Here is a 27089-nt window from a genome sequence, read left to right as displayed (position 1 = left end):
GTGTTTATCATTACAATAATTAAATAATTATGTAATTATGTATTTATTGTCTATATCCCCACACAGCTGAAGCATCCTGAGGTCATGGACTGTGTGGTCTTATTAGCTATTCCATTCCATAACTTGCACAGGGCCTGGCACGTAAAAGAATTCAGTGATATTGGTTTAGTGAGCAGATTGTCAACTTTGCTTGGTCCTTAACCCTTGTAAATGGGACTTGGTTTCCACTCCCCAACTTGACAAGCGCTTCCTCAGTGCTGAGGCTGGTGGTCTTTCCTCTGCTTTTCCTCTCAAATGCTGCAGCTTTGGTACTTTTGCCTTTCAGTCCTTCTGGAAGCTCTCTCTTGCCAGGCCTCAGTGACATCTCCCAGCCTTGGTTCTCCTTTGCAGCTTTCTTTTTGCTCCCGAATGCATATTTCCAAGGTTCTGTTCTCAGCTCTTTTAAAAATGACATCTAAGTTTGTTTTCTATTCCCCAGAGATGGATTACACACTGAGGCATGTGTAGCATCTGACTCAGGGAGCAGCATTTGTTCATCCATCGAGTCATTTGGTGAAGACTTAAGAGGCACGTGGGGTAACCGCCCCTTCTCAGGCTCCCACTGCACCCTCTGCTCCCTTCTCTGTTAGTGCTTACATGCTAGATACCAGACTCTCAGAGTATTTACTGAAATTCACTGGATCATAAAGCTTTATTTATTTGAAGCAGGTTTGGACAATAAATCATTTTAAGTTAAATAACTGGCTTAAAAATTATTCAGGAGGTAGAATTGGCAGGGCTTGGTGATTGATTGGATGTAGGATGACAGAGAGGGAGGAATCAAGAATTCACCTAGGGCCGGCCCCGTGACTTAGCGGTTAAGTGCGCGCGCTCCGTTGCTGGCGGCCCGGGTTCGGATCCCAGGCGTGCACCGACCCACTGCTTCTCTGGCCATGCTGAGGCCCCGTCCCACATACAGCAACTAGAAGGATGTGCAGCTATGACATACAACTATCTACTGGGGCTTTGGGGGAAAAATAAATAAATAAAATTATAAAAAAAAAAAAATTCACCTAAGGTTTGCTGACTATTACTGGGTGCTAGGCATTGTTCTGGGCACCAGGGTACAATGGTGAGCAGACCAGTCAGGGTCCCTGCTCTTCTGGAGCTAGTAAATGATGCTCAGGTTTCAGGACTGTCTGACTGATGGTGCCGTTCACTGAGGCAGAAACATCAGAGGGAGAAGCAGGTGTGTGGGTGGGGCGGGGCTGGCTCAGTTTGAGACAGCGTATTTCAGTTGGAATTTGGCATCATATCGGAGAGGATGGGCACTGTCACTCGGGAGGGTGGTCTCTGTGCCAGGAGACAGAAGTTTCTTCTCAGCCTCCTTTCATGTCATGCTGCCATTGAGCACAAGTGTACTTCATTGGAAGTGGGCAGTTTTTATCTTTGCTATCCTAACCACCACTGCATGGAGCAGATCTTGTTATCCTTGTCTTACAGATGAGGTTATTGATGGTCAGAACTGAAAGTTCAAGGCTAGAAAGTGAGATCCAGGCCCAGGTCTCTATGCCTCAAGGTTTAAGCTCTCTCTACTGCACCCTTCTTTGAACTCTGTAATGCTTCTCTTTTCTTGCATCATCCGTGTTCCTTGTCTTCTGTGTAAGGAAGATGAGTGGGCTTTGTCAAATTGTAATTCATGAGCCATTAGGAGTGTTTACAGTTAATTCTCCATGATGAATAGCCCCTTCCAAAGTCAATTTTGTCTCTTGGCTCCTTAAAAATTATAATTGTAGATGTAACATTAGATTATATTACAAAGATTTAGAAAATAGAGTTAACACAAAGACCCTCTGTACTCCTTCTATCCTAAAACACCTGTTATTTGGGGGATTCTTTGGTAGCAAGAAACTAACTTAATTAAGGGGGATTTAGTGTAAGGAACTGGGAATTCTGAGTCCTGGATCTCAGTGGTATCATTGGATATCAGAGGAATCAGACAGCCTATCTCTCTTGCTTTGGTTTTCTCTCCCTTTCTGCCACCTAGAAACATTTGAAGTACTAGCATTCAGTTTTTGCTTTTCAAATAATTTTTGCTAATTTAATAGTTAATAGTTTAATTGTCAGTTTATATCTCACCAGTGGCTAATAAGAAGGAAAAATTTTCCATATATTTAATTTGTTTTCTGCTTTGCATTGTCTATTTGTATTGTTGCCTGGTTTTCTTTTTGGGTGTTTATAGTTTTTCTTTTCAGTTTTATAAGTCCCTTGCAATGTTAGACCTACAGAAAAACTGAAAGAGTAGTACAATGAACACCCATATTCTTTTAACCAAGACTTACCAGTTGTTAGCGTTTTGAGTATACATGTATATCAAAATGGGTTTTTTTGCTGAACCATTGGAAATGGTTGCAGATATCATGGCGCTTCTGAATACTTCAGCATGTGTACATGCTCTCAATTTAATGACCTGTTAACCTTTTATCTTTCACATGTTTGCTGTAAATGTTTTTTCTGATCTGTTGCTTGTTTCTGACTCTGTTTCCTTGTGTTTTTCAGATGGTGACATGCCATGCCGTGCCAACATCCTGATCACGGAGTTGTTTGACACAGAACTGATTGGGGAGGGAGCACTGCCCTCCTATGAGCATGCACACAGTCATCTCGTGCAGGTAGGGGACCAGGGGCCTCTCTCAGGCATATTGCTGTGATCGCAGCCGGCTCACACAGCTCTCACTGATTGACCATGCCCTACACAGCCTGACCCCTTAGTATTTCTCCATATACCCTAGGAGAACCCTTGATTCCTGCGACATTCTGATTCTCCTCAATGACGACTTCTGTGCCTCTTGAATGTCCAGTCTTGGTAGGGTAGAGTCGAAAGACATGAAGCTGTTTTCAAATTCAGTTCAATTCAGCAAACATTCTTTGAATGTCACATGTGTATAAGGTGTTCTAGCATCCAGGGAGAAGTATGAAACATCCTTATTGCTTCTGAGACCTACACTAGTCAGCAACGGTAAGGACTGGATGGGCCAAATGGAGAGGCAGACAGAAGCATCACTAACATTTGGTTTAGGACTTGCAGAGGAGGTCAAGGGTCGGGAAGGAGATGAGGGCATGTGAGCATGATGGCATGTGTGGAGAGGGTGGAATTTGGAAAGGTACTGAGGAGTGGGAGAGGTATCCCAGGTAGAGGACCTGTTTGGTAGGTCAGTGAGAACACCAGGCTGGGGGAGCTTGTGAGTTAATGGCAGAGAACTGGGTAGAGGATGGAAGGCCTGGAATGCCAGGCTGTTCCAGGTGAAGGAGTTTGGGTGGTGATAATCTTTGACAGTTTTTTTGAGGAGGGAGAGACATGCTGAAAACGTTATCTCAGAGACATTGGTCTTGTTTTTTATGGATGTAAACTGGGGGTGGAGACCCAGAGGCAAAGGCCAGCTGGGGAGGTGTGATGTCTGCTTCTTCTGCTGGCACCTGCCTTGTGGGAACCGTCCAGGTGAGCCTGCACTGTTCCAGCTTGGGACCCTCTTTTGAGGGTTCTTGGTGCCCCCAGAGTGAGAAAGGTGGCTCCTTCCAGGGCTGTTGGGGCCAGAGTGCACATTACTCACACGGTCAGCATGTGATGGTGATTGTCCTGCAGATCCCCACACTGTGTGAGATGTCTCATTGTCTCCAAAGTGTAAAATCCTTCACTGGTAACTTTGGGAGTAATTATTTTTATTTCTCCACATTAAAACTATCAGTTAGATTGGGCTGGCCCCATGGCTTAGCGGTTAAGTGCACGCGCTCCGCTGCTGGCGGCCCGGGTTTGGATCCCGGGCGCGCACCGACGCACCGCTTCTCTGGCCATGCTGAGGCCGCGTCCCACATACAGCAACTAGCAGGACGTGCAGCTATGACATACAGCTATCTACTGGGGCTTTGGGGGAAAAAAATAAAAAAATTATATAAAACTATCAGTTAGATGAATCCCTGAAACAGAACCAAGGATATTTAGAATTATATTAATGTTGCCCAATTTGTCTTTCTCTAATTCATCTAATAATTAAAAAGGTGCGCAGGCAGCTGTCCTCAGTTACCTCTCCCAGCTGGCCTATAGCAGCCAGGTGTCCATTGTCCACTCTAATCACTGTCCCCATCTGCCCACTCTGTGCCTGAGCTTGAAGGGGGTTATGGCTGTATACAAAGGCTTCGTTGTGTAAGCCCTGTCCCTCCTCCTGACTTATTGGCTGTCATGGAACCAGGATGCTGGAGTGTCTGACAAATACTCCATGTGTGTTAAAGTGACCCAGGAATTGATCTCAGAAGACACATTTACTGAGTGCCTTCATTTGGTACCAAGAATATGAACGTGAGCTCCTGCAAAGGCAGGTAGGTGAGCAGGTCATCACGGTACAGTTTGAGGTACCTCTGATGGTGGTCAGTGCATGAGATCATGCCCACTCCAGTGACGGGAAGGTAGAGGGGTCAAGGAAGATGAAGCTTGAGCTGAGTCAGTCTTCTTTTTTTTTTTTAAATAATTTTATTTATTTATTTTTCCCCCAAAGCTCCAGTAGATAGTTGTATGTCATAGTTGCACATCCTTCTAGTTGCTGTATGTGGGACGCGGCCTCAGCATGGCCTGAGAAGCGGTGCGTCGGTGCACGCCTGGGATCCGAACCCGGGCCGCCAGCAACGGAGCGCGCGCACTTAACCGCAAAGCCACGGGGCTGGCCCTAAGTCAGTCTTGAAGAGTGATCGGGTGTTGGCTGGGCAGACGAGGGTATTCGTGGCAGAGGAGATCAGCATGCACAAAGACATGAAGATGAGTTGGTGCGGTGGCTCCCAGACCCTGCAGTTGTTCGGATTATTGGTAGTGTGGGAAGTGAGGTTAGAGGTAAGGCTGGAGGGCTCAGCAGGGCTACACTGAGGAGGGCCACAGTGCTCCATAAGTAAGTATGGCGCAGAATGGTTTTAAGCAGGGCATTGACATCACAGGCAGACATGTGGAGAGCAGTTAGGGTACAAGATCGGAGGCAGGAAGACTGGTTAGGAGGTAGTTGGAGTCATCCAGGTGCTGGCCCAAGGTGGGCCTCAGCCAGGGCCGTAGAAATGGGCCTGGAGAGGTAGACTTGGGGAGGAGGAAGGTGGTCACAGACTTGGTGATTACTTAGATGTTGAGGCATTGAGGATGATGCCAGGGTTTGGGGCTTGGGTGACTGGATTGGATGGTGGTACTCCCTGTTGAATGGGAGTACGAGAGGAGGACCGGGTCCAGGAAGGTAGGGGAGAGGTGAAGGTGATTGTTCACTTTAGACAGAGCGAGTTCAAGCTGTCTGAGGGTCAGCCAAGGTGAAAGGACCAAGAGGCATTTGGATACGTAGTATTTGGTAAATGAAGGTGGAGTGGTTGAGGTCACTCAGGGGAGAGTATGTGGAGGGAGAAAAAAGTGATCCAGACCAGATCTCTGGGGAGTCCCGTCTGTGAGGGATGGGCAGGGGAAGCACAGCCTTGTGAAGGAGACGCGGAGAGCGGAGCTTCTCATCCAAAGCCATATCTAGAGACATTTTTGGTGTTAGAACTGAGAGGGGGGTGCTGCTGTCATCTTATGGTTAGGGACCAGGGATGTTGCAAAACATACTACGCTGCACAGAACAGCCCCTACAACACAGGATCATCTGGCCCAAGAGATCACTGGTGCTGAGGTAGAGAAACCCTGTGTTTGTCATTTCCATATGGTAGCAGCTTTGAATATCCTCATGACAGCTGGACCTCTAGTGCCTGGCATGTAGAGGGTATTGGATGAATGAATGAGGTAGGAGGGAAATTAGATGAGGGACTATAGCCAAAGCCAAGTGAGGAGAGTGGTTGACAGTGCCTGGTGAGGCCAGGAAGTCAGGACAGTGGAGGGTGGACCCTTGTCCACTGGACTGTGCAATAAGAAGGTTCTGGTGTCTGGGTGAGAGCTGCGTTGAAGGGAAGCTCTGAGCCCAGTGCCAGAATTACTGCTTAGCAGGAAGACTTGGACTCTTTCTTCAAAGTCACTGTGGGAGTTAATCACCGTGATGACAATTAAGGTTTATTTTTGAAGTATTTAAGAGTGTCACGTAGCTAGGAACTTACCTGATGTAAATCATTTTAGGCATAACATGTATTGCTTTTGAAATCTAGTTCCTTTTTTTTTCTTTCCCAAGGGCATTAGGCTGAAAACAGTTCACTATCCTAATAGTGGTAAGGTGTTAGATGTTACTAAGCAGGCCTCTTTTTTTTTTTTGGTGAGGAATATCAGCCCTGAGCTAGCATCCATGCCAGTCCTCCTCCTTTTTTTTCCCTTTTTCTCCTCAAAGCCCCAGTAGATAGTTGTATGTCATAGTTGCACATCCTTCTAGTTGCTGTGTGTGGGACGCCACCTCAGCATGGCCGGACAAGCAGTGCCTCGGTGCGCGCCTGGATCCAAACCCGGGCCGCCGGTAGCGGAGCGCGCACACTTAACCGCTAAGTCACGGGGCCGGGAAACAGGCCTAATATTAAGGAATATTGTGATCAATGGGCATTGCTGTGGGTCCACGTACTTGGTTTATTTTTTTGTTCTTTTGTTTTGTTTTTTTAATATAAACTTAGGAAAATTGTGAAGCAGTGCCTCATAGAGCAACTGTCTACGCACAGCTGGTAGAGTCCAGAAGGATGTGGTCGTGGAACAAGCTGTTTCCCATCCGTGTTCAGACCAGCCGTGGAGAGCAGGTCATCATCCCCCCCTTGGAACTGGAGAGGTGCCCTGGGGCACCCTCTGTTTATGACATTCAGTTGAACCAGGTGTTGCCCACTGACTTCACTGTCCTCAGCGACGTGCTGCCTATGTTCAGGTACCAAGAAGCCACTCAGGGTGACGGCGGTTTGAGACATTTGGTGGGATTGGGGTCTTTGGAAGTTATTTTTGAGTGGGAAGGAAACCTAGCTGATGTCATCTGCCTCTGAAGGCAAGAGTCCATTGCAAACAAGCTGACGAGGTCACCATAAAAGCTTAAAAATGGAGTGTGCAAGCTTAAAATATGTTTAAGTTCCTGAACATTCTTCCATAGTGTGGACTTCAGCAAGCAAGTCAGTAGCTCAGCAGCCTGTTATAGCAGGCAGTTTGAACCTCTGGCGTCTGGCCGAGCTCAGGTGGTTCTGTCCTGGTGGGACATTGAAATGGACCCTGAGGGGAAGATCAAGTGCACCATGGCCCCCTTCTGGGCGCAGTCAGACCCAAAGGAGCTCCAGGTAAGAGGCAGAAGCTGAGTACATGTTCATGTAAATCAGGAAACTTGCCCACTTTTTGTCTTGGGAAAGTAGCATGTTGAACCTTAGATTCATAAGAATTTAGAAACAGAAGGGACTATGTCAGAATCAATGTCAAAGAAGAGTTTAAAAAAAGAAAAAAAAAAGGCAAGGCTAGCTATGGTAAGATATAAGGTAGACCTCTCAGGCCAAGTTCATGGTCAGCGCCAGTGGACGCAGTGAGCCACAGGGGTGCTTGGGTGTGCTGACTCTCCTGCGTCCTGACACAGCCACTCTTAGATCCCACACCACCCTCCCTCCTGAGTAATCCCAGGGGGCCTCAGATCTGCTTGGACTGGAGAACTACAGCCTGTCTACAGCCTCATTTGGCTTCAAAATCTACCTTTTCCAGCTCAATAGAAAGTGGGCAGAGGACATGAACTATAGAAGAGGAAATACGGAGTACTCCTTAACATGTGAAAAGTTGTTCAGCCTCACTCATAAGAGCAATGAAAATTTAAACTGTAGTAAGATACCATTTTTCACCTTTAGTAAATAAAGTTCAAACAATTTGGTAGCGCACTGCTAGTGGAGCTATGGGGAAGAGCAGGAAAGTGATCGTCAGAGTGTCTGTGGAGCACAGTGCGGCCCAGTCCCTCAAGATGGAAAGTGATGCCACTTCTAGTCACTAAGGCTGTGGATGGATTTGCATATGTGTAGAATGACATGTGTGCCACGATACTCACTGCAGCCTTGATTTAAAAGAAAGGACTGGAACAACCTAAAGGCCACCAGTAGGGGACTGGCTAAGTCCATTATCCTACATCCATTCAGAGGATGAGGCAGCTCTCTGTGCACTGGTGTGGAACAATCGCCAGGATATATCATTAAGTGAAACAAAAATAGAGGTGCAGAACAGTGTGTGGTATGCCAATGTTGGTGTTACTAAAAATAAGAATGTATGTGTTGATGAGTATATATGTGTGGTGTGTATGTATAAGGATATCTTTGAAAGAATTCACAGAAATTGGTAAAAATGGTTGCTTCTGGGAAGGGGGCTGGAGGTTAGGGGTAGAAAGGAAGCTTAGTTTTCACTCCATGACCCTTTTATATATTTTGAATTTTCTTTCATGTGCATATGTTAGGTACCCCTCTACACACACACTCAAAGGACAAAAAAGTGGGAAAGGTTCTTCAGTGCTGAGGAATGGAACCTTCCCTCTCTACCTGGAAGGCCTGTGTTCTGTCCTCTTGTTACCATTTGCTGGGCACTGGCTTTGCTTTGATTGCCCACCTACTGGTTTCAGTTGTATACAGGGTGCCTTCAGGGAAGGCCTTAGCAGCTCCTCCGCTCCCTGAGTTACTCCTTAGGCCAAAGGGCCATGACTGCTGCAGGACTGTGGTCAGGCCCCTTGGTCCTGTGAGCTCCCCCATCTCTACTGTACCCTTTAGTGTGCATGAACTTCCCTCTGTGGGGCTCTGTCCTCTGCAGGCTGTATGTGTATATGTGTGTGGGTGTGGGTGTGGGTGGGTGGAGGGTCAGAATTCTCCCACAGAATTGAGATTTGCACTGAGGTGCTTTCTTCCTCTCCAGGAGTGTGATGGTTGCAAAATTAACATAAGAATATCATTAAAATGTTAATACTTTTCATTTGCATATCTTCAAAGTGCTATTATGTATATTTTCTCCTTGAATCTTCATATAAGACATGCTGGGTAACCACAGAATGCCCAAACTGAGACTCAGCCCTGCCCAGTGATTGGAGCAGGGCCTTGTGTCTAAGCAGCAGTGGTGGGTATTTGTTCCCAGGTCTTCTGACTGTGAGGCTTGTGTCCTTGGATGGTGACTTTTGGACTGTTAGGAATTTGAAGAGCTGCTAATGAATCTTCCTCATGACTTCCCTAAACTGCCCTTGATCCGAAATATATTCAGCACGTCTCACCTTGGACAGTGGGTTCTGTCAGCAGCTCTTTGGCATTAGGACCTGGGAGGCTGGACACGGTGACAGAGAAGCACTAGGCGAGTAAGGAGAAGGGTCAGGGGAGGCTTTTCTTTTTTTTTTTTTTTTTGTGAGGAAGATCAGCCCTGAGCTAACATCCATGCTAATCCTCCTCTTTTTGCTGAGGAAGACTGGCTCTGAACTAACATCTATTGCCAATCCTCCTCCTTTTTTTTCCCAAAAGCCCCAGTAGATAGTTGTATGTCATAGTTGCACATCCTTCTAGTTGCTGTAGGTGGGACGCGGCTTCAGCATGGCCGGAGAAGCGGTGTGTCAGTGCACGCCCGGATCTGAACCCGGGCCGCCAGGAGCGGAGCGCACGCACTTAACCGCTAAGCCACAGGGCTGGCCCGAGGCTTCTCTTGCCTTTGGATCCAATTTGCATAGTAAGGAATGAATAATGGTTTTAGAGAACCTTTTTTTCTTCCTTTTCACTGTTTATTTTGTCCAAAACTATCTGGTTAGATTTTCATTTCTAACTTTCCTGTTTGAATAGACATGAGAATATCATTCACCTGTCTTTTAGTTAAATTCAAGACTGGGTAGGGTAGACTGCGTTTCTGAGAAGTGGGGCTGGCATCAGCTTCATTTGCTTTCTTGCTGAGCGGCGTTCTTGGAGTTTCACAGGGCCAAGTTTTCCTTAGTTCCTGATGATAACGGAGAACGAGCAGGCAGTCGTCTCATCAGAGTTGAGCCAGGCATCCACTTTTTTAGGACAGTTCTTTCTTTTTTAAAAGAGGCTTAAAGATTATAAGACTAATAAACCTCATTATGTAAAACAAAAATGAATCAAAAGTCATTCATGGTCCCACCACCCAAAGAACTCCCTTTCTTTGGTCTCTTTTCACGTGCATGGGTTTTTGTCAGTGCTTATTTCTGTTTTGTCCTGCTGTACCATAGTCCTCATATTCATCATTTTAAAGGTCTGCAGGTGAGGCTGGCCTGGTGGTGTAGCAGTTAAGTGCACGTGCTCCGCTGCGGTGGCCTGGGGTTCAGATCCCGGGCGTGCACCAATGCACCGCTTATTAAGCCATGCTGTGGCGGCATCCCGTATAAAGTGGAGGAAGATGGGCATGGGTGTTAGCCCAGGGCCGGTCTTCTTGAGCGAAAAGAGGAGGATTGGTATGGATGTTAGCTCAGGGCTGATCTTCCTCACACACACACACAAATAAATAAATAAATGTCTGCATAAGGATTTTTATATCCAGTTTTGAACTGCTGGACGTTTGGATTGGTTCCAGTTTTTGCTAGTATAAATAATTCTGTAATGTGCATATTTGTGTGAATATACCTTTTTTCTTTTCTTTGTTTTTTCTTAGGATAGAATCTTGTATGTGGGGTTTATAGTGTCAAAAAGGATCAACACAGCTTATTAAAGGTTCACTCTGGATCATTATAAACCATGTTTTACAACTTAGAGTATTCCATTTCTTTAAAAACTATTTGATTCAAAAGAATAAACAACACAAACCTTTCTATACTATTTTCCTACTTTTTATTGTGAAATTCTAAATCCACAGAATAAGTGAAAATGAACACCCATATGCCCTTTATTTAAATTTAGCAATTGTTAACATTTTCCACATTTGCTTTCTCTCTCTCTACCTCCCTCTCTGCCTCCCTCCTTCCATCTCTACACACACACACACACACACACACACACACACACACACACACACACGGCAGGGGCTGGAGTTTCCTCCCCCTGAGCCCCTCTTTAAGACCGCTGCCCTAGGCCACACTGTATCCTCCTAAAGCCAGCAGTGTAGCAAGCTTTCAGGCCATTAGCCTCTCTGACTTGAAATTTTCTTCATTTTTTCGGCCACAGTAGCTTTCTGCAGTCCACACCGTAGTCTCCTTGCAAACTGATTTTTGGCTTGAGTTTTGACTCCTGGATTAGAAGCATTCCTCTTGTTGCAGCTTGATGACAGCTGATTCTCTGTTTCCCATTTCAGTGGCGGGACCACTGGATGCAGTGTGTGTACTTCCTGCCACAAGAGGAGCCCGTCATCCAGGGCTCAGCCCTCTGCCTGGTAGCCCACCACGACGACTACTGTGTTTGGTACAGCCTTCAGAGGACCAGGTGTGCCCTGAGCCTTGTGGGGTGGGGCACTGGGCCTGTGACAGTGTGTACTTATGTAAATTCCCCATTTACAGACCCTGTAGAGGCAGGAGTGGGCACATTTGTATCTGAACAGAATAAAATGAGAGCAAGTTTGTGACTGGCTGTTTCAGCACCCGTTTGCGTGTGCTTGAAGAGGTTGCCCTGTTTGTGGGGCCCCCATTTGAAACAGACGTATATGAGAAGCCTCGAATTGGAGGGCCCTCCAATCTGTAACGTCCACTTGAGAGCCAGTGTCTAGGCTCGTGCCTTCTAGAGGACCGTAGGTGTCCCCTCTATGGCCCATCTCTCTTTTGCTGGGGCAGGTTCCTGTGTCATGCCTTCATGCTTGCCAGTGTCTAGCAGGTCATGCTCATGGCCCTGTGTCTGTCTGTTCATTTCCTGGCTCAGCCCCGAAAAGAACGGGAGCATCCACCAAGGGCGTCCCGTGTGCGACTGCCAGGCTCACCTGCTCTGGAACCGGCCTCGGTTTGGAGAGATCAACGATCAGGACAGAACTGATCAATACATCCAGGCCCTGAGGACGGTAAGTGTCCAGCCCCTTGGGTGGTTGTGGTCAAGAAGAAGTTTGTCTCATGGGCCCAGCTCATTGCTTGCTTATGATTTGCTGGTTTTGTTTTCTGTGCTCCTTGGTCTATGAGTGGCTTCAGCCGGCTCCTTCTGGGCGGGCACTTGGGCAGAGAGCCGAGGAGCTTGTTCTTGGACTTCCTGAGGGCCTGTTCTCTGCTCTCCTGTGAGAGCCTCGGGCTGGGAGCCTACCCTTGGTCCCTGCCTTTGTCTCTCTGGATGCTTTGCCTTTGTGGTCACCAGCAATTCCTGTGAGTGATCCCAGTGGATCCGGCCACCCCATTCTTCTTTTCATCTGCTACATCCTTTCTAAAATTTTCTAAAATGTAAATCTGGTCACATAACTCTCCTGCTTGAAAACCTTTGCTCCCTGCTGCCTGTAGCAGGGGTCTCTCAGCCTAGGGACCACACGCAGGGCTTCGCGTGGGGTCTCTTGGACCCCTTGGAGTCGTATGCAGAAATATGGGTGCATGTATGCACATGCATGCATTTTAGGGGGAGGGAAGATCCCATCTGTCCTAAGTTTCTCTCAGAGGGATCTATGGCCCATAAAGGCATCTCTGCCTTGGGCGAGTCACTTGACAGGCCCACAGCTTTTGGTGCTGTGACCAGACAGAGAAGAGGCTTGTGGTCATGGACTAGAAGGAGGTGGCCTCAGGCAAGTGGGGCAGGTCTTCAGCTGGGCCTTCTAGGACAGCTTGAGGAGGGTCTTTCCTGACATTGGGTTCTGGGTGGGGAGAGGAGAGTGAGGTGGGTGTGTTGGATGATGGGGGCTGGTTGTACCTGGACCTGGGAGGCAAGTATAACTGGTGTAGGGGCATGAAGATCCAGCCGGGTGGTGGCAGGGATGGAGTGAGGAGGAGATGAAATTGAATGATCACAGAATGAGTTAGTGGGGTCAGGAGGAGGGACATGTTTCTGTTAGTTTGCCAACAAGAATTTCTTGACAGATTGTAAGAAAACCTGTGCTGAGGTTGCTCTTTTCCTGCAGGTGCTGAAGTCAGACAGTGTCTGCCTGTGTGTCAGCGACGGCAGTCTGCTCTCCATGCTGGCCCATCACCTTGGGGCAGAGCAGGTAGTGGGCATGTGCCTTCTTCCAGCTTCCTGAGGGTGGCTCTTGAGTTAGGTGTCGTGTGGTTCGGGTACACAGTTTTGTGACTAAAGCTCTTTGCAAGTGCAGCTCCATGTGTGTGGCGTGCTTGGTTCAGGGGCTTAGGGGTTTATTGCCTCTGGGCAGGCAGGAGTCAGGCTATAGCTCTTGTCATATGGCTGCAGCTCTGGTGTCTGAATCTGCCACCTCGCTAGGGACGGTGCAGAATGTAGGTGCTGTCCCAGTGGGTGATAAGCGCAGGTAGAGTTGGTTAGGTGGTGCCCTCTGTCTTGGAATGATCTTGTTGCATTTTAATCTTTAATTTCTTTCTCTGTCAAGTGAATCTCCTGCAACTAATAGCATGGTATTCTCCTTAGGTATTTACAATAGAGAGTTCAGCAGCTTCTCACAGACTGATGAAAAAAGTAAGTGATAATTCTTGTTACTGAAATAATGAGGGGACCTGTGGGGCCTGCCTTCCTGAGTCTGGGATTGATCGCTTTGAAGCAGCGTCGGTACTAAGGGCACTGGGAGAAGTAGCAGCTGCCAGTGAGAGCTCTCATTACTCCTGCGTTGAGAGCTGGCCTGGAAGTCTTCTGGGGCTGTCACTGAATAGCAGCAAACGTTTAGGCTCTTGTTTTTTGTGGCTGAAGAAGTGTAGGCTTTTCTTTTTACTTCACATAAAACTAAACTAAAATCTTTGTCGTGATAGAACTGAATTTATGATTTGTTTCTGGGACATCAGCACCCCGGGAGTCACTGATCAGAAGCTGACCCGACTGGTTGGTTCTGTGACGGTATTTCTCCTCCTGGCCAGTGATTGGTTTTGATTTCCTCCCTGAAGGACAACCTGCCTCCACCAGAACTGCAAGCCTACTGCTAAGTCCTGCTGATGTGCCTACAAGAAATTTCTTTTGCTGTTACAACATTTTGCCAGTGATCTCATCCTTGGTCTATAGGATGCCCCTGGAGGGGAGAATTTCCACAAAGCATATAAAGTGGTTCTGGAACGTTTGGCCAGAAAACTGCAAACAGATAAAGCAAGTTAGAGATGTTTTTTCCCGGACAAAAACAATACTTTTATTGTTGTCTCTTTAAGATTTTCAAGGCTAACCACTTGGAAGATAAAATTAATATAATAGAGAAACGGCCTGAATTATTAACATCTGCAGACTTGGAGGGTAAAAAGGTGAGTAGGAGACCTCTGCATTTGCCCTGGGCAGCACAGCACTGAGATGGTCCGGGCTACCCTTGCTCTCTGGGCCTCACCCTAGGTACCCTACGTCACTCACCAGCTAAGAACGCGCCACTGTTGAGGGTGTGGGAGCGTTTGCACAGATGCCTGATGAGCAAATACTTGCACTACTCTGAACTCTGGCTAATCTCCGTCAAGTGAGGGAAGAACGGCTCTGCTGGGGTTAATAGCAGCATGTCGTGCCCTCTCACAGAGGGCACCGCTGCCTTTGCTTCAGCTTCCTGCTCACTTCCTCCCGCCGCAGTTGGTCTTCAGTTGCTAGTGTGGGCCTTGGAAGCTGCTCCCACCTCTTAGTTACTAAACACAGTCTCCCTGCAGCCTTCGTCTCACTGTACCCCTGGACCCTTACCACCAGGGACCTCTCCCTCCTCAACACACTTCTCTTTAGGTTCTCAAGAGACTGCTTTTTCCAGATTTTCTCTTAACTTTCCAGCTGCTCCTTCTCAGTCCTTCATGGGTTTCTCTTCCTTCACTTGATTCTTCCCTAGGGATGTTTCTTGGAGCTCTCTCCTTGTCCATCCTTTCCTCTCCCTCTGTGTCTCTTCTCCTGGTGATCATATGCTTTCCCGTTTAGAAATCCATGACTGTGAAAGCTGAGTCTTCAAATCTCGTATGTCTGACTGCCAACTAGATATCTTTCCTCAAATATCCCACAGCCCTTCAAGCTGGAACCTGTCGTCTCTCTTGCCAAACTTTTTTTTTAACAGCTTTATTGAGATGTAATTGACATACCATAATAACCCATTTCGAGTGTACAATTCAGTGATTTTTTTAGTAAATTTATGGAGTTGTACAACTATCATACTATCTAGTTTTACGTTTCTGTCACCCTGCTCCCAGCCCTAGGCAGCCACTGATCTGGTTTCTGTCTCTATTAATTTGCCTTTTCTGGGTATTTCACGTAAGTGGAATAATACAATATGGTCTCTGGTGTCGAGCTGCTTTTGCTGGGCATGTCTTTGAGGTTCATCCATGTTGTAGAACATGTCAGTATCTTGTTCCTTTCTAATGCTAAATAGTGTTCCATTGGATAACTGTGCCACATGTTGTTTATCTTTGCACTTGTTGATGGATCTTTGGATTGTTTCCAGTTTTTGGCTATTGTGAATAATGCTGCTGTGAACACTGGTGTCTAAGTCTTTGTAAGGATCTGTTTCCAGTTCTCCTGGGTAGATACCTAGTATTGCTGGGTTGTATGGTATTTTTGTTTACCTTTTAAAGAAACTGCTACACTGTTGTCCAAAGTGGCCATACCATTTTACATCCCCACCAGCAATGTAGGAGGGTTCCAGTTTCTCTGTATCTTTACCTACACTTGGTATTATCTGTCCTTTTTTTGGTGAGGAAGATTGGCCCTGGGCTGTTGCCAATCCTCCACTTTGTGTGCGGGACGCCGCCACAGCATGGCTTGATGAGTGGTATGTAGGTCTGCACCCGGGATCTGAACCCATGAACCCTGGGCTCCGAAGCAGAGTGTATGAACTTAACCACTGTACCACCGGGCTGGCCCCCTATCTTTTTTATTGTAGCCATTTTAGCAGGTGTAGTGATGTCTCATAGTTTTGGTTTGTATTTGTCATAGTTTTGGTTTGTATTTGCCAAATGACTGATAATGTTGAACACCTTTTCATGTGCTTGTTAAATATTCTGTTTCTTGTTTGGTGAAATGTCTATTCAAATCTTTTGCCCATTTTCCCCCATGCCTTTTTTTTTAAGAACAACTTTTTTGAGATATAAGTCACATATCATACGGTTCACCCATTTAAAGTATACACTTCACTGATTTAATATATTCATAAGATTGTGCAACCATCACCACAATTAATTTTAGAACATTTTCATCACCCAGAAAGAAACTCATGCCTATTAGTAGTCACTCCCCATTTGCCCCCAATCCCCTCAGCCCTAGGCAACCAGTAATCTGCTTTCTGTCTATATGGATATGCCAGTTTTGGACATTTCATGTAAATGGAATCATGCAATATATAGTCCTTTGTAAGTGACTTCTTTCAAAGTTTATCCACGTTGTAGCATAAATCAATACTTTTTTTCTTTTTACTGCTGAATAATATTCCATTGTATGGATATACCACATTTTATTTATCCATTTATCAGTTGATGGACATTTGGATTATTTTACTTTTTGGCTAATATGTGAACGATACTGCTATGAACATTCATGTACAGGTTGCTCTTTTTTTTCTTATAGATGAAGATTAAAAATATATTTAAATTCTGTAAACCATTGATAAGGTGCACTGGCTAGACTTCAGGTCACTGTTGAATAGAGCTGGTGAGAGTGGGCATTCTTGTCTCGTTCCCGATGTTGGGGAGCAGGGAGTACTCAGGGCCGAGCCTTTTCTGTCTTCAGTGTTTCCTTCTGCATCTCTGTCATTTCAGCCAGAAACCCAGGCGTCATCTCTGGCTGGCCCCTCTCTTGATGCCCATCTGCTTTGGCCACGCTTTGGGTGGTCTGTTTCCTCAGCATCTGCCATGTCTCGCTCTCCTCCTTTTGCACAGATTCCCTGCTCCTTGCTTGGACTGTTGCAGTACTCGCCCAAGTCACCTCCTGTCCCTAGCTCCACCTGCAGGTGGTCTCCCCACGTACTTCATGGTCGTCAGAGGGATCTTTCTAAAAGACATTCCTTCTTATTTTGAAACCCTGATTAAAGCTTTTAGGGACCCCCCCTCTTGCCTCCAGGGCAGAGTCCAGCCCCCTTAGCCTATCATCAGCTGCCTTTGGGTGTCCTGGCGCCTCTGCACTCCCCTGGCCTTACTCTTACCGTTTTCCCGCATGCTCATCTGACAAGTTCCCGAAAGGGCCTCACTCACACCCACACCTCTTTCCTTCCGTCCCTCTGTCTGGAGGCGCCCCACACCTTTGCTTTTCTGATTCCTGTTCATGCATGTGTTCATTTACTCAGCAAACCTTTACTGAGCATCTGCTCTGGGCCAGGCACTTTGCTGGGTTCTGGGAGTACTGGGCTGCCAACGCCCCTCTTCTGTGGTGCTCAGAGCCTAGTGAGGGAGGCAGTTAGAGGAGCCCTGAGGATAAATTGTCATGATAAAGCTCTGAGTGGGGATTTACAGGGTGCCATCCTGGAAGCCCTTCCTGATACTCTTACCTCTGGGGTGCATCCATGTGTCCATTCCTTGCTTCTATCAAAGCTTACCACACTCTATGAGGACAGCCCCCAGCCTCATCTGCTCCTTCTTTCACTCTGTCCTCCTGAGGGAGGGGCTTGTGTCTGTTTCTCATCTTTGTATCCTCAAGGGCAGGTGCAGACCTGGCATGATTGCTTGTTGACTAAGTGAGTGAATGAATGAATGGCCTGTTACTTCCATTTACCCATGAAACTTGTGACCTGTTCTTCATTCTTCAGCCAAATCCTTTTGACGCCTTGGTCCTGCTTCTTGCTCTGGTCGCCAGGTCTCTCTCCTCCTGGGGGAGCCGTTCTTCACCACTAGCCTGCTGCCATGGCACAACCTGTTCTTCTGGTACGTGCGGACCGCCGTGGACCAGCACCTGGGGCCTGGCGCCGTGGTGTTGCCCCAGGCTGCCTCGCTGCATGCTGTGGTCGTGGAGTTCAGGGTAGGCCACCCAGAGGTTTTTGCAGAAGGGGTGCGGGACCTTGTTTTCTTGCAGAGACTTTGGGTGCAGGTGGAGCAAGTCTAGTCTTAATGATTTGGGCCTCTACTTTTCTGTCTCAGCACACTGCAGGGTTGAATAGAAGAGGCTGGTCTCTGTAAAAATGCAGTAATTTGGTATATGAAATGGAAATGACTGTGTGTTGTCATTTTACAATTATGGCTTATCAGAATAATTTAAAAAAATATAAAGAGTTTCAGAAGACATGCTGTGCAGCTTGCTCTGCTCTCATTAAGAGCTGAGGCTCCAGTTAAAAGCATTTTGAGATAGGAGAATCAGCTTCTTTACTCAAGGAAAACTTGAAAAGCTTCATTTTAATTTTCTCATCAAAGCAGAACCAATCACAAAGTCATTTTGGGAAAGGCGTTTTTTATTAAAAGGATTTTGAAATGCTTTTAACCTGAAATGTAGAGGGAGCCTCATTTGATATTTCTTTGGTAAGAATGGCTTTATCCACTGGTAGCTTAGTGGCTCCATCACTTATTTTCTGGACATTTCTTCTGTGTTATTTATATACCTGGTCAGAGTTTCACATGGCCAAAGAGGGAGGGCAGAGAATGATGCTTATCCAGGCATACCTCCAGGAGACAGGACACAGAGTTGCCTGCCCTGAGTGCATTTCTGGTCCTTTCCCTCCCCTTGTCCTCATGTTCTGTTTATAGGTGCAAAGCCTCGAGAACTAGTTTACAAACTGCCTCCCAAAGAAACAGTGTTCAGGATGGACAGGGAGCGAGAACCCCAGCCTAGTAGCTCTGGCCAGTTGTCCCCTTGTAGGAGAGGACTTGGGGTCATGTGAGACTTGGCAGACTTGAAGGACCAGCCTGGATCTGTGGTGTCTCTGAGTTCCTTCAGCCTTGGGAGTCTCTTCTAGGCGTGTGGGAACAGCAAGATGTGCCTCAGGTTTGGGGCTAGGGCAGCCCCCAGCCTCACCTCACTGACCCTTCTTGCACTTGTCACTGCACTTCTGTGTCCCTGGGTGGGTATGGATGTCTTTGTGCTGTCCCACAGAACCTGTGGCATGGGTGAGTGTGGATGTCAGCATGCCTTGGCAGATGGGTATCAGTGAAGGCTGTACCTTCCTCACAGGACCTGTGGCGGATCCGGAGCCCCTGTGGTGACTGTGAAGGCTTTGATGTGCACATCATGGATGACATGATTAAGGTAAGTGGGGCCACAGCTCCCACTCGCAATGTCCCACCCACCCACTTCTCATGGCCACAGGACCCTAACAGGGACGTCTGGATTCTGTGGAGGGACCTGGGTTTGGTAGTGCCAGCAGCGTGCAGAGAGCTCTTCTGTTAGGGGCAGAGAGGGCAGGTGTATCTATTCTGCTTGGTTCACCATGAGCATGAACCTGCGAACCATTGCATCTCAAAGTCTGGTACCAGGCCGTTCTTGACCCTGGGCTGTAACCCCTGAATCAGAATTTTGGGCTGGGGCCCGTCCATCACTGTGCTACTAGATCTGTTTTTGCCAATGTCAGCAGCTTGTTCTCTGTTGGGACAAATTTTCTAGAAGGCAGTTTGGTAACCTTCTGAGTTAGCCATTTTCATTTTGGGGACTCCATTCCAAGGGAAGCTGCTAGAGCATGGGGAGAGATGTGGAAGGAGGGTCCTCAGGGTTATTTATATATCAGTAGGGGACTGAGTCAGCTACCAGGGTCTGCCACCCCCAGAACCCAGACAGACGTGAAGGTGCCAATGATGGTTGGATCTGCAAGGATCAAAGCAAGAGTCTTGATGTGTCCATGTGAGAAGGGCAGGACAAGGAACACGACTCCATTTTTATATATTAAGAAAATTCACGCATACACAGAAAAATGGAATAGTGGACACCAAAATGTTAGCCCTGTGATTAGGAAGTGGTTAATTTTCTTCCTGTTGCTTATCTTTCCATTCACATTTTTCTACAGTGATTATAGATTGCTTGTGTAAACATTTTTTTAAGTAGCTAAAGCCAGCGGATATTTTCAGTTTGCATCTTACCAGCTCCTCCACAGCAGACCACTGACTGTTCATGCTTCTAGAAATCTCTTTTGTGCCAAGTCACTGCACACTCAGGCTCCTTCCTGAACTTCCACCCTTCCCATCCCCTAAGATGTGTGTCTAGGTCTCCCTCAGGCCCCTGCCTGACCCCACCCTCCCTGGCTGTCCCCTGTCCTCTATCTTGCTGGCCAATGTCTGCATCTCTCCTGAACTCAGACCAAATAACTAAGAGCAGTGGACTCTGACCTTAATGCTTCCAGAATCCACCTGCTCTTCCCCCACCCCTAGCCTGGTCCTTTCCAGCGCTCCCATCCTAGGCCTGCCACTACTTCATACCCAACTGCCTGGGCTGAGGGCCCCGGGCATCCTCCCAGCCAAGTCCTTGCCTTCAGTTGCAGTTGGTCATCGGGTTCCATAACAGTCGGATCCTCAGTTTTCTTCCCCCGCTGCTGCTGTTCTGGTCTGGGCTGCTTTCATCTCTCGCCTGTGGCCGTGCAGCCTCCTACCTCTCCCGCTGGGCCTTCCTCCACACGGAGCCCAAGTGAACCTTGTAGATCCCAAGCCTTGCTGTGTCTTGGGAAACCCCATGAGGAAACCCCATGAGGCTCCCCCAACCCCCTGCAGAGTCACCCCTGCCGCTCTGCCTGCCTGGGCTACTCTCTGTGTCCTCTCCCTGCTTAGCTTTGTCTGCTCTCCTCCCTGCTACCAACTCCTGTGTGACCTTGAGGAGGCAGCCCAGAGAACACCCCTCCGGGCAGTTTTCTCGCCCAGCTCAGTTGTCCACCAGAGGTCAGTGCTCCCCAGGCCCTGCGATTGCTGGTCTCCATGTCGTTTCCTTCTAGACTAGGAGCCTCGTTTGGGGGTGATCTGGCAGCTGTAGTGCTCAGGAAGGGTCACTGAATGGGTGAGTCGCCAAGTGTCAGGTGTTTTCACCAATGTAGACATTTGGTTCTCAAAGTAATTCGTGAGATAGTAGTGTAGTGTCATCCCATTTTAAAAAGAGGGAAAATGAGGTTTAGAGAGGTGAAGTGACTCCCCGAGGAGACGGCTCGTGAGTGGTGGCAGGGAACGGAGAAGCCAGCTGGTCTGATCCAGGCACCTGTGGTCTTTCTGTGAGGACCCACTGCCGTGACTGTGGCAGTTACCCTGAGGGACCCGGGCCATGGAGGTGAGGGGCCACTGTCATAGACCTTGGATATGGGGCACGAGCCACTTGTCCCCTGGGCTGCCTGGCTCTGTCTCTGTAGACCCCTGTACTCTTTTCCCTCCTCAGCGTGCCCTGGACTTCAAGGAGAGCAAGGAAGCCGAGCCCCACCCGCTGTGGGAGTACCCGTGCCACAGCCTCTCCGAGCCCTGGCAGATCCTGACCTTTGATTTTCGGCAGCCAGTCCCCCCACAGCCTGTCCGTGCTGAGGGCTCCATCGAGCTGAGGAGGTGCTTGTAGGCTCCAGGGTGCGGGGAGTATGGGGAGAAAGTGGTGGGGCCTACTTTCTGTCTAGCAGTTACTGCCCTGTGTGGCTAAACACTTACTTGGGCCATTTTCAAGCAAGTGGGATAGCTCTCCTTGACTCGGCCTTGCCATTTCTGGTCTGAAGTGGCCATGAGTATAGCAGGTGTGTCTCTGGGTGTGTGTGGGTGGGGGGGAGAGCCAGAGTAGGCTTTGCTCATCCTCCCCAGCATCTGAGGCTCCCTTTGAGCTGAGCGGCATGTTGAATTACAGCTGCAGAGAAACGTGAATTTGGTTGCTATGGTTACCCATTGGACTATTTTCCTGAACTCTCCTGAGAATCAAAGCAGGTTTGGAATTGGCAAGAGTTGCTCATTGTGAGGCACGGTCAGGCCCATCCACCTCCAGCTTTCTTCCCAGGGAGGAGCTGCTTCTTCCCAGAGGAAGAACTTTCTTCTAACTGGGTGGAGGCCATGAGCCCAGAACCCCTCGGGGCTCTTTGACAAGGGGGAGGCAGGGCGGATACCCATCTGGGCCTGCCATCCAGGGTATCTGGTAGGGTTCTTCCAGCCTTTGTTGCCAGGGCTGTGCTCTGAGCCTTCTTGGACCAAGCCTTTCATGACCTCAGGCCGAGGAGGCTGGTCCTGCTCCACAGTTATTCTGAGTGCTTGGCCAGGCCGTGAGGAGTGAGTAGGGGCCCTGGGTTGTGACTCTTCTTCCTCAGTATTTTACTGAGTAGCCTTTAGTCAGGGGGAGTGTTGGGAGCTTGTTGACTGGGCAGGATGGAAGTGGGGAAGACCAGAGGTTTCTGGAAAGCAGAAGGGAGCCATGGGTGTGCCCACTCATCTCTCATATGGCTGTTTCTGTTTGGCCCAACATCCTGCCCCACCCTCCCAGGCCTGGTAGGAGCCATGGGGTCGTCCTGTGGATGGAATACCACTTGACTCAGGACAGCACGGTCAGCACTGGCCTCCTGAAGCCTGCAGAGAACAAGGTAGTGCTGGACATGCGGGTCCCCAAGTGGGCCAACCCTGAGAGCAGGCGCTGCTGGGGGAGGCCACGCCGCTTACTCGTGCTCTGGGTATTCCTGGCTCATTCAGCCAGATGATAACTCAGTGGCCCCAGGTCACTTGGCCCTGGGTCACCTGGTTCTGAGCAGCAGCTTCCCACTGCGAGCTGCCTGGACTAGAGGCTGGCCAGGAGGGCGCTTGGGTGCTAGGAACTCTCACTGCCTTCTTGCTACCCCTCCTGCAGGAGGACTGTTGCTGGAACCCCCACTGCAAGCAGGCTGTGTACTTCTTCAGCTCCACACTGGACCCTAGAGCACCGCTGGGCGGCTCTCGAACAGTCAGCTACGCTGTGGAGTTCCACCCCGACACTGGAGACATCACCATGGATTTCACGCTCTCAGATGCTCTGGATGATGGGCACTGACCCTCACTTGTTGAGAAATAAAGTGGCCCAAGGGCTCCTGAATGGTGTGGCTTTCTGGGAAGGAAAGTGAAGGTGCCTCTCCTTTCAGGGCCCAGCCTGGCCTTTTTTTTTTTTGCTTTTTTGCACTGCCGGCTCCTCACTCCAGGTATGGGCTGCTGGCTGAATTTGGAGTCGAGGAGGGGCCAGGGAGCTCACCATGTGGTGGTTCTGAAGTGCTCAGAAGCTCGAAGGCTGCACTCTCCCTCCTGCCCTCCCTGGAAAGGAGTGGAGCCCTGTAGTCAGCTGGGCTGGGCAGGGTGGGTGCTGCTCTCGGCTGCACAGTGCTGAGGTGGGTATGCTGCTCGTGGTGGGAGCCGGCCTGGCCTGCACTCTGGGAACCTCTGGGACCTGCCTGGCTCCAGCTAGGAGGGCTTCTAGGGGCGGAGATGATGACTCTTGGCTGGGCCCCAGGCCTTGAAGGCCCTGGCAGGGCCGGGTTCAGGGTGGGGTTCTGGCCCTTTCACTTGCTGGGTAACATCACCAAGCCACATTCCTAAGTGTCTGGCCTCAGTGTGCAGCACCAGCAGGTGACCAAGACTCGACACCTAGACACCAGGTTGCTGTTGAGAGGACAGGGAGGAGGCTGTCCCAAAGCAGTTCCTGAGATGTAGATCCAGGAAACCAGCCATCAAGAGAGGGAACCAGAAGGTACAGCCTTTTCCCGTGTACCTTCCTTTTAGCGAAGGACCTCCCACTACCTCAGAAGTCTGGGGCAGATGGGTACGGTGCAGCCACCCCAGCCTGGCCTTGCCTTGCCTTGCCAGGGAAGGCCAGAGAGTCCTGAGGAGGCCCCAGCCTTGCTTCTCCCCACAGTCAAGGTGCGTTTTTGCTGTTTCCTCCCAGTTCCAGAGGGAACAAGGAGACACCAAGTAAGAGAACCCAAGTGGCTTGGTTTCCTGCCGGTGCAGGGCAGACATGGGCTGTGCCCATCCTGCAGGGCGAGGCAGGAAAGGCCGGCCCCCCCCCAGCACTGCCCCCACAGCCCCACTTGGCCGTGCAGCCCCAGGGGTGGAGTTGGAGCGGGGCCCAGCCCCAGCTTGTTGCTCAAATAAGTGGAGAACACAGGGCTTGAGCCTCACAGTTTTATTTTCTCCTCATTATCCATCCTTCCTTTCAGCACCAATAAAGGAAAAAAACACCTCTCTTTTGAAAATATTTTATCAGGTGTAAAGATTGTTTTTCTTCTAGGGAAGAATCGTCTGGATATATATTTGATAATGTTTTTACCAAAACCTTAGGTGTGCTTACCATATAAAACCCCTAATGTCCCATGAGGATACAATACAGAAAAAAATACAGAAATTAAAAAAGTGTTTTTTTTTCTTTTTAAAACAGTATTTCTAAATCTTAGCAAGTTAATACAATAGTTAAAAAGCATCAAGATTAATATTCATACTTAAAACTCAAGGTGGTTAGGACAAATGAAAAGGGCTGTTTCCTTCCAAAGCTGACCCCCACCTCCTGGCTTCTCTGGAGGAGGCTGGGCCCAGGGCAGGCGTAGGGCCTTGGTTGGGGATTTGGGTGACCCCTCTGTCCGCCCCTCCCAGGCCTAGATGCCACAGGATCTGAGGTCCTGGCAATGTTTCTTTTCTTTCTTTTTTAAAAATCAAATTGGAAAAGTCTGGCTTGTGCACAGCCCTGGGAGTCCACAGACTTCTTGAAACATGTGGTTGGGCAATGCCATAGGGAGGTGCGAGGGGAGCTAGGAGGCAGGCTGGCCCTGCTCTGAACGCCAGGGCCAGGCTGGGCAGAGGCGACCTTGTTAGGACAGGAAATGACCGAGGCACAGGGAGGTATGACTTGCCTAAGGCGCCCTGTGAGTTAGGGAGAGAAGCATGTGCCCCACTGTGCCTTGGCTCCCACCAAGCTGCCCTGGGGGGAAGGCAGCCTCTCGGAGCCATGGGAGCTATGCTGGAGTTGCTCTGCTTCAGGAGCCCTGGTCTCTGCCTCTGCTGCTCTCCTGGGCAGCCGACTCAGCCTGGGGGCCTCAGCTCAGGCCTGGCCCTCTGGCTAGGCCCCACCTGTAGGAGCAGAGATTCCGGCAGCTCCTGGGAGTGGGGGGTCCTCTGACTGCAGGAAGCCTAGCCAAGGCCCTGAAAGCGAGGCCCTCTGAGGAGGGGCACAGCAGAGAGCCCAGGAGGAACTGCACGCTTAGCCAGTGGTGAGCAGCCCCTCCTGGCTCTGGACTTGGGAGGTGGGGCTGGGGGCTTGGCCAGGGAACTGTTCCTGGCGGCAAAGGCCTCAGCCCAGCTGCTGCCCTGGCCAGGTGGGTTTAGACAAACCAGTGCCACCACAGGTGTGGCTCTCAGGAGTGTTCTCCCCCAGCACAGGGTCTGGCCTCTTGCTGGCTGCTTGGCCCCCTCTTGGTCCCTGTCTTGTAGCTCAGTGGGTGACAAGGCACAGCATCAGTGCACTGGCACCAAGAGGCTCCCAGCATCAGGGTCCTGATGCACCCCCCAGCATTGCTGGGCAGCGCTGGCTTCAAGCCAGGTGGGCACGTGGTCAGGGCACTGTGAGGAGGGGAGACCAGTGGGGGTTGTCAAGAACCCCCGAGGTGGAGGAGCCTCCCACCTGGAAACAGACAAAACCCTTCCTGCATGACTGTGGGGAGTGTCTCCAGGTGTGTTTAAAAAGGAAGGTGGGCAGAGGCAGTGCTGCCATGGTGCGGGGAGCTGTGGGCCTCACCTGCAGGCTCTGCCATGCTGTGCTTGGGTGCCTGGGGCTGGCCCTGGTCACACAGTAGCAGAGTAGGGATCTATGCATCTGGATGCCAACCAGTACCACTCCTTGCCCCAGGCAAGCAGTGACCATTGGCCTTGCCACCCCCAGCCTGCACACTGATGAGGGGACATGCTGTTCTCCGTACCTTGGCTTCCTGCCCCTTCCTCCAGAGCCCCTGGGTTGCTGTTGAGAACGGGCCTGGGAGATCAGAGCCACAGCCCCACCCAGAGGCAGGTGGACAGTTCCTGAGCTCAGCCAGCACATGGATGGGCACAGGCCCCAGGGAAGGATTGGTCCCAAACCAGAGAGGTATCCAGAGGGGAGATGGGATTAGGCAGAAAGAAGAGGATGTGTTGGTTTTGACAGAAGGGAAGCTACGAATCGATCACTTTCAAAACCAGAAGCCCTCCTACCCCCCATGCCATGAGTTCCCCTTCGTCCTGTAAAAAAGTGATGCTCTCCTGGGATTCCTGTCTTTGGTTCCATTACCCACTTCGGAATCTTTGGGGAGCCTCTGGGGCCCTGGTGTGCCGGGAGGAAGGGAGCCTGTCTCAGGAAGAGCAGCGTTCTCCTTGTGGCTTGCAGCCCCTCTAAAGTGAAGGGTTGTCTTTTTTCTTAACTTCTTCTGTTTTTCTTTTTAAAATGTGATCGCCCTTGAATGCAAGACCCTGGGAAGAGCCCAGGCTCGCTGGTAACTGGACACAGCCTCACGGTCCCTGCTCGGGAGCTGTCCCGGCTGGAGGCGGTGAGCTGGCAGCCCTGTGCCCAGGAGTGCTTCTTTGGCTGGTTCTGATTGTGTTTGGAGTTTGGCCTTGGGTGAGGCCCAAGCGAGGGGTCTGTGTGGTTACGGTGTGGCATGTGGCATGCAGGCAGCGTGCATGCGAGGGTGCAGGCATGCGAGACAACATGGCAGCAGACAAAAATAATGAACCCTGGACAAAGCTTGAGAAGAGATACAAAGAGTACAGAAACCCGGTTCTCATACTAACTCACGGGTTACAAACTAGGTTGTGCTGTAGATTGTAGAAAATCACGTTTGGAAAGAATGGCACTGGTTGGGCAGCCAGGGCTTCCTGGGCCAGCCTGACTCCTCTGTCCAACGGCGAGTGCCCAGAGGTACAGGGCAGCGCTGGTTCCGGCTCAACTGGGACTGACCGCGGCTCCCCACCCCGGGCCCCTGCCCTCCTCCCCCAGCACTGGGAGGTGCTTGCTGGAGGGGACATGGCCAGGGAGGGGCTTTGGCTCAAAGGGCTGGCAGAGGCCCAGCTGCTTCTCATGACTTGGCTGGTCTATGCCTCCTCTTCCACTGCAGACACCATCAGCCGCATGGCTACCGGGAGGTGGTCTGTCAGGCCTGACAGCTGGGTGACAAAAGTGAATTCTTCCACCTCCTGTGGAAAGGGGTGGGGCAAAAGCATCCTGATTAGACCCAAAGGGCATCCTACAAAGGAGAGGCCTAGAGGGCAGGAGTGGGGCCTCTGGGCTGGGGCTGGCCTGGATCTTCCTGAGGCCAGAGGGGTAGGAGGATCCCATGGGCCCTAAGGGTCTCTAGGACCCTTAGA

General features: G+C 49.7%; 2 protein-coding genes across 9 annotated transcripts in view; one reads left to right on the top strand and one right to left on the bottom strand.

The window, feature by feature from the left end:
- The window catches only part of PRMT7 (protein arginine methyltransferase 7), a 47786-nt gene extending 23991 nt beyond the window's left edge, over positions 1-23795 (top strand). For 2 of the 5 annotated variants that reach the window (XM_004431763.2, XM_087420057.1), the window contains exons 6-18: positions 2539-2651; positions 6583-6824; positions 7041-7221; positions 11174-11301; positions 11731-11866; positions 12899-12982; positions 13375-13422; positions 14097-14186; positions 17683-17844; positions 18988-19062; positions 21160-21320; positions 22231-22327; positions 22588-23795. In XM_004431763.2, the coding sequence (XP_004431820.1) occupies positions 2539-2651; positions 6583-6824; positions 7041-7221; positions 11174-11301; positions 11731-11866; positions 12899-12982; positions 13375-13422; positions 14097-14186; positions 17683-17844; positions 18988-19062; positions 21160-21320; positions 22231-22327; positions 22588-22767 (1697 nt within the window). In that variant the 3' untranslated portion in view covers positions 22768-23795. Of the gene's footprint in view, positions 1-2538; positions 2652-6582; positions 6825-7040; positions 7222-11173; positions 11302-11730; positions 11867-12898; positions 12983-13374; positions 13423-14096; positions 14187-17635; positions 17845-18987; positions 19063-21159; positions 21321-22230; positions 22328-22587 lie in introns of those variants that run through there. The other 3 variants (XM_087420058.1, XM_087420059.1, XM_014788505.2) reach the window with 3 other exon arrangements.
- A 79-nt stretch (positions 23796-23874) lies between these two features.
- SMPD3 (sphingomyelin phosphodiesterase 3) overlaps positions 23875-27089 on the bottom strand; it is an 88736-nt gene continuing 85521 nt past the window's right edge. For all 4 annotated transcript variants that reach the window (XM_087420062.1, XM_087420060.1, XM_004431766.3 and 1 more), the window contains exon 9: positions 23875-26918. In XM_087420062.1, the coding sequence (XP_087276188.1) occupies positions 26817-26918 (102 nt within the window). In that variant the 3' untranslated portion in view covers positions 23875-26816. The remainder of the gene's footprint in view (positions 26919-27089) is intronic.

The sequence above is a fragment of the Ceratotherium simum genome, chromosome 30 (genome assembly GCF_057802395.1).
Source record: "Ceratotherium simum simum isolate JZ-2026a chromosome 30, ASM5780239v1, whole genome shotgun sequence".
NCBI classification, from domain to species: domain Eukaryota; kingdom Metazoa; phylum Chordata; class Mammalia; order Perissodactyla; family Rhinocerotidae; genus Ceratotherium; species Ceratotherium simum.
This window is presented reverse-complemented; position numbering and strand designations above follow the sequence as displayed.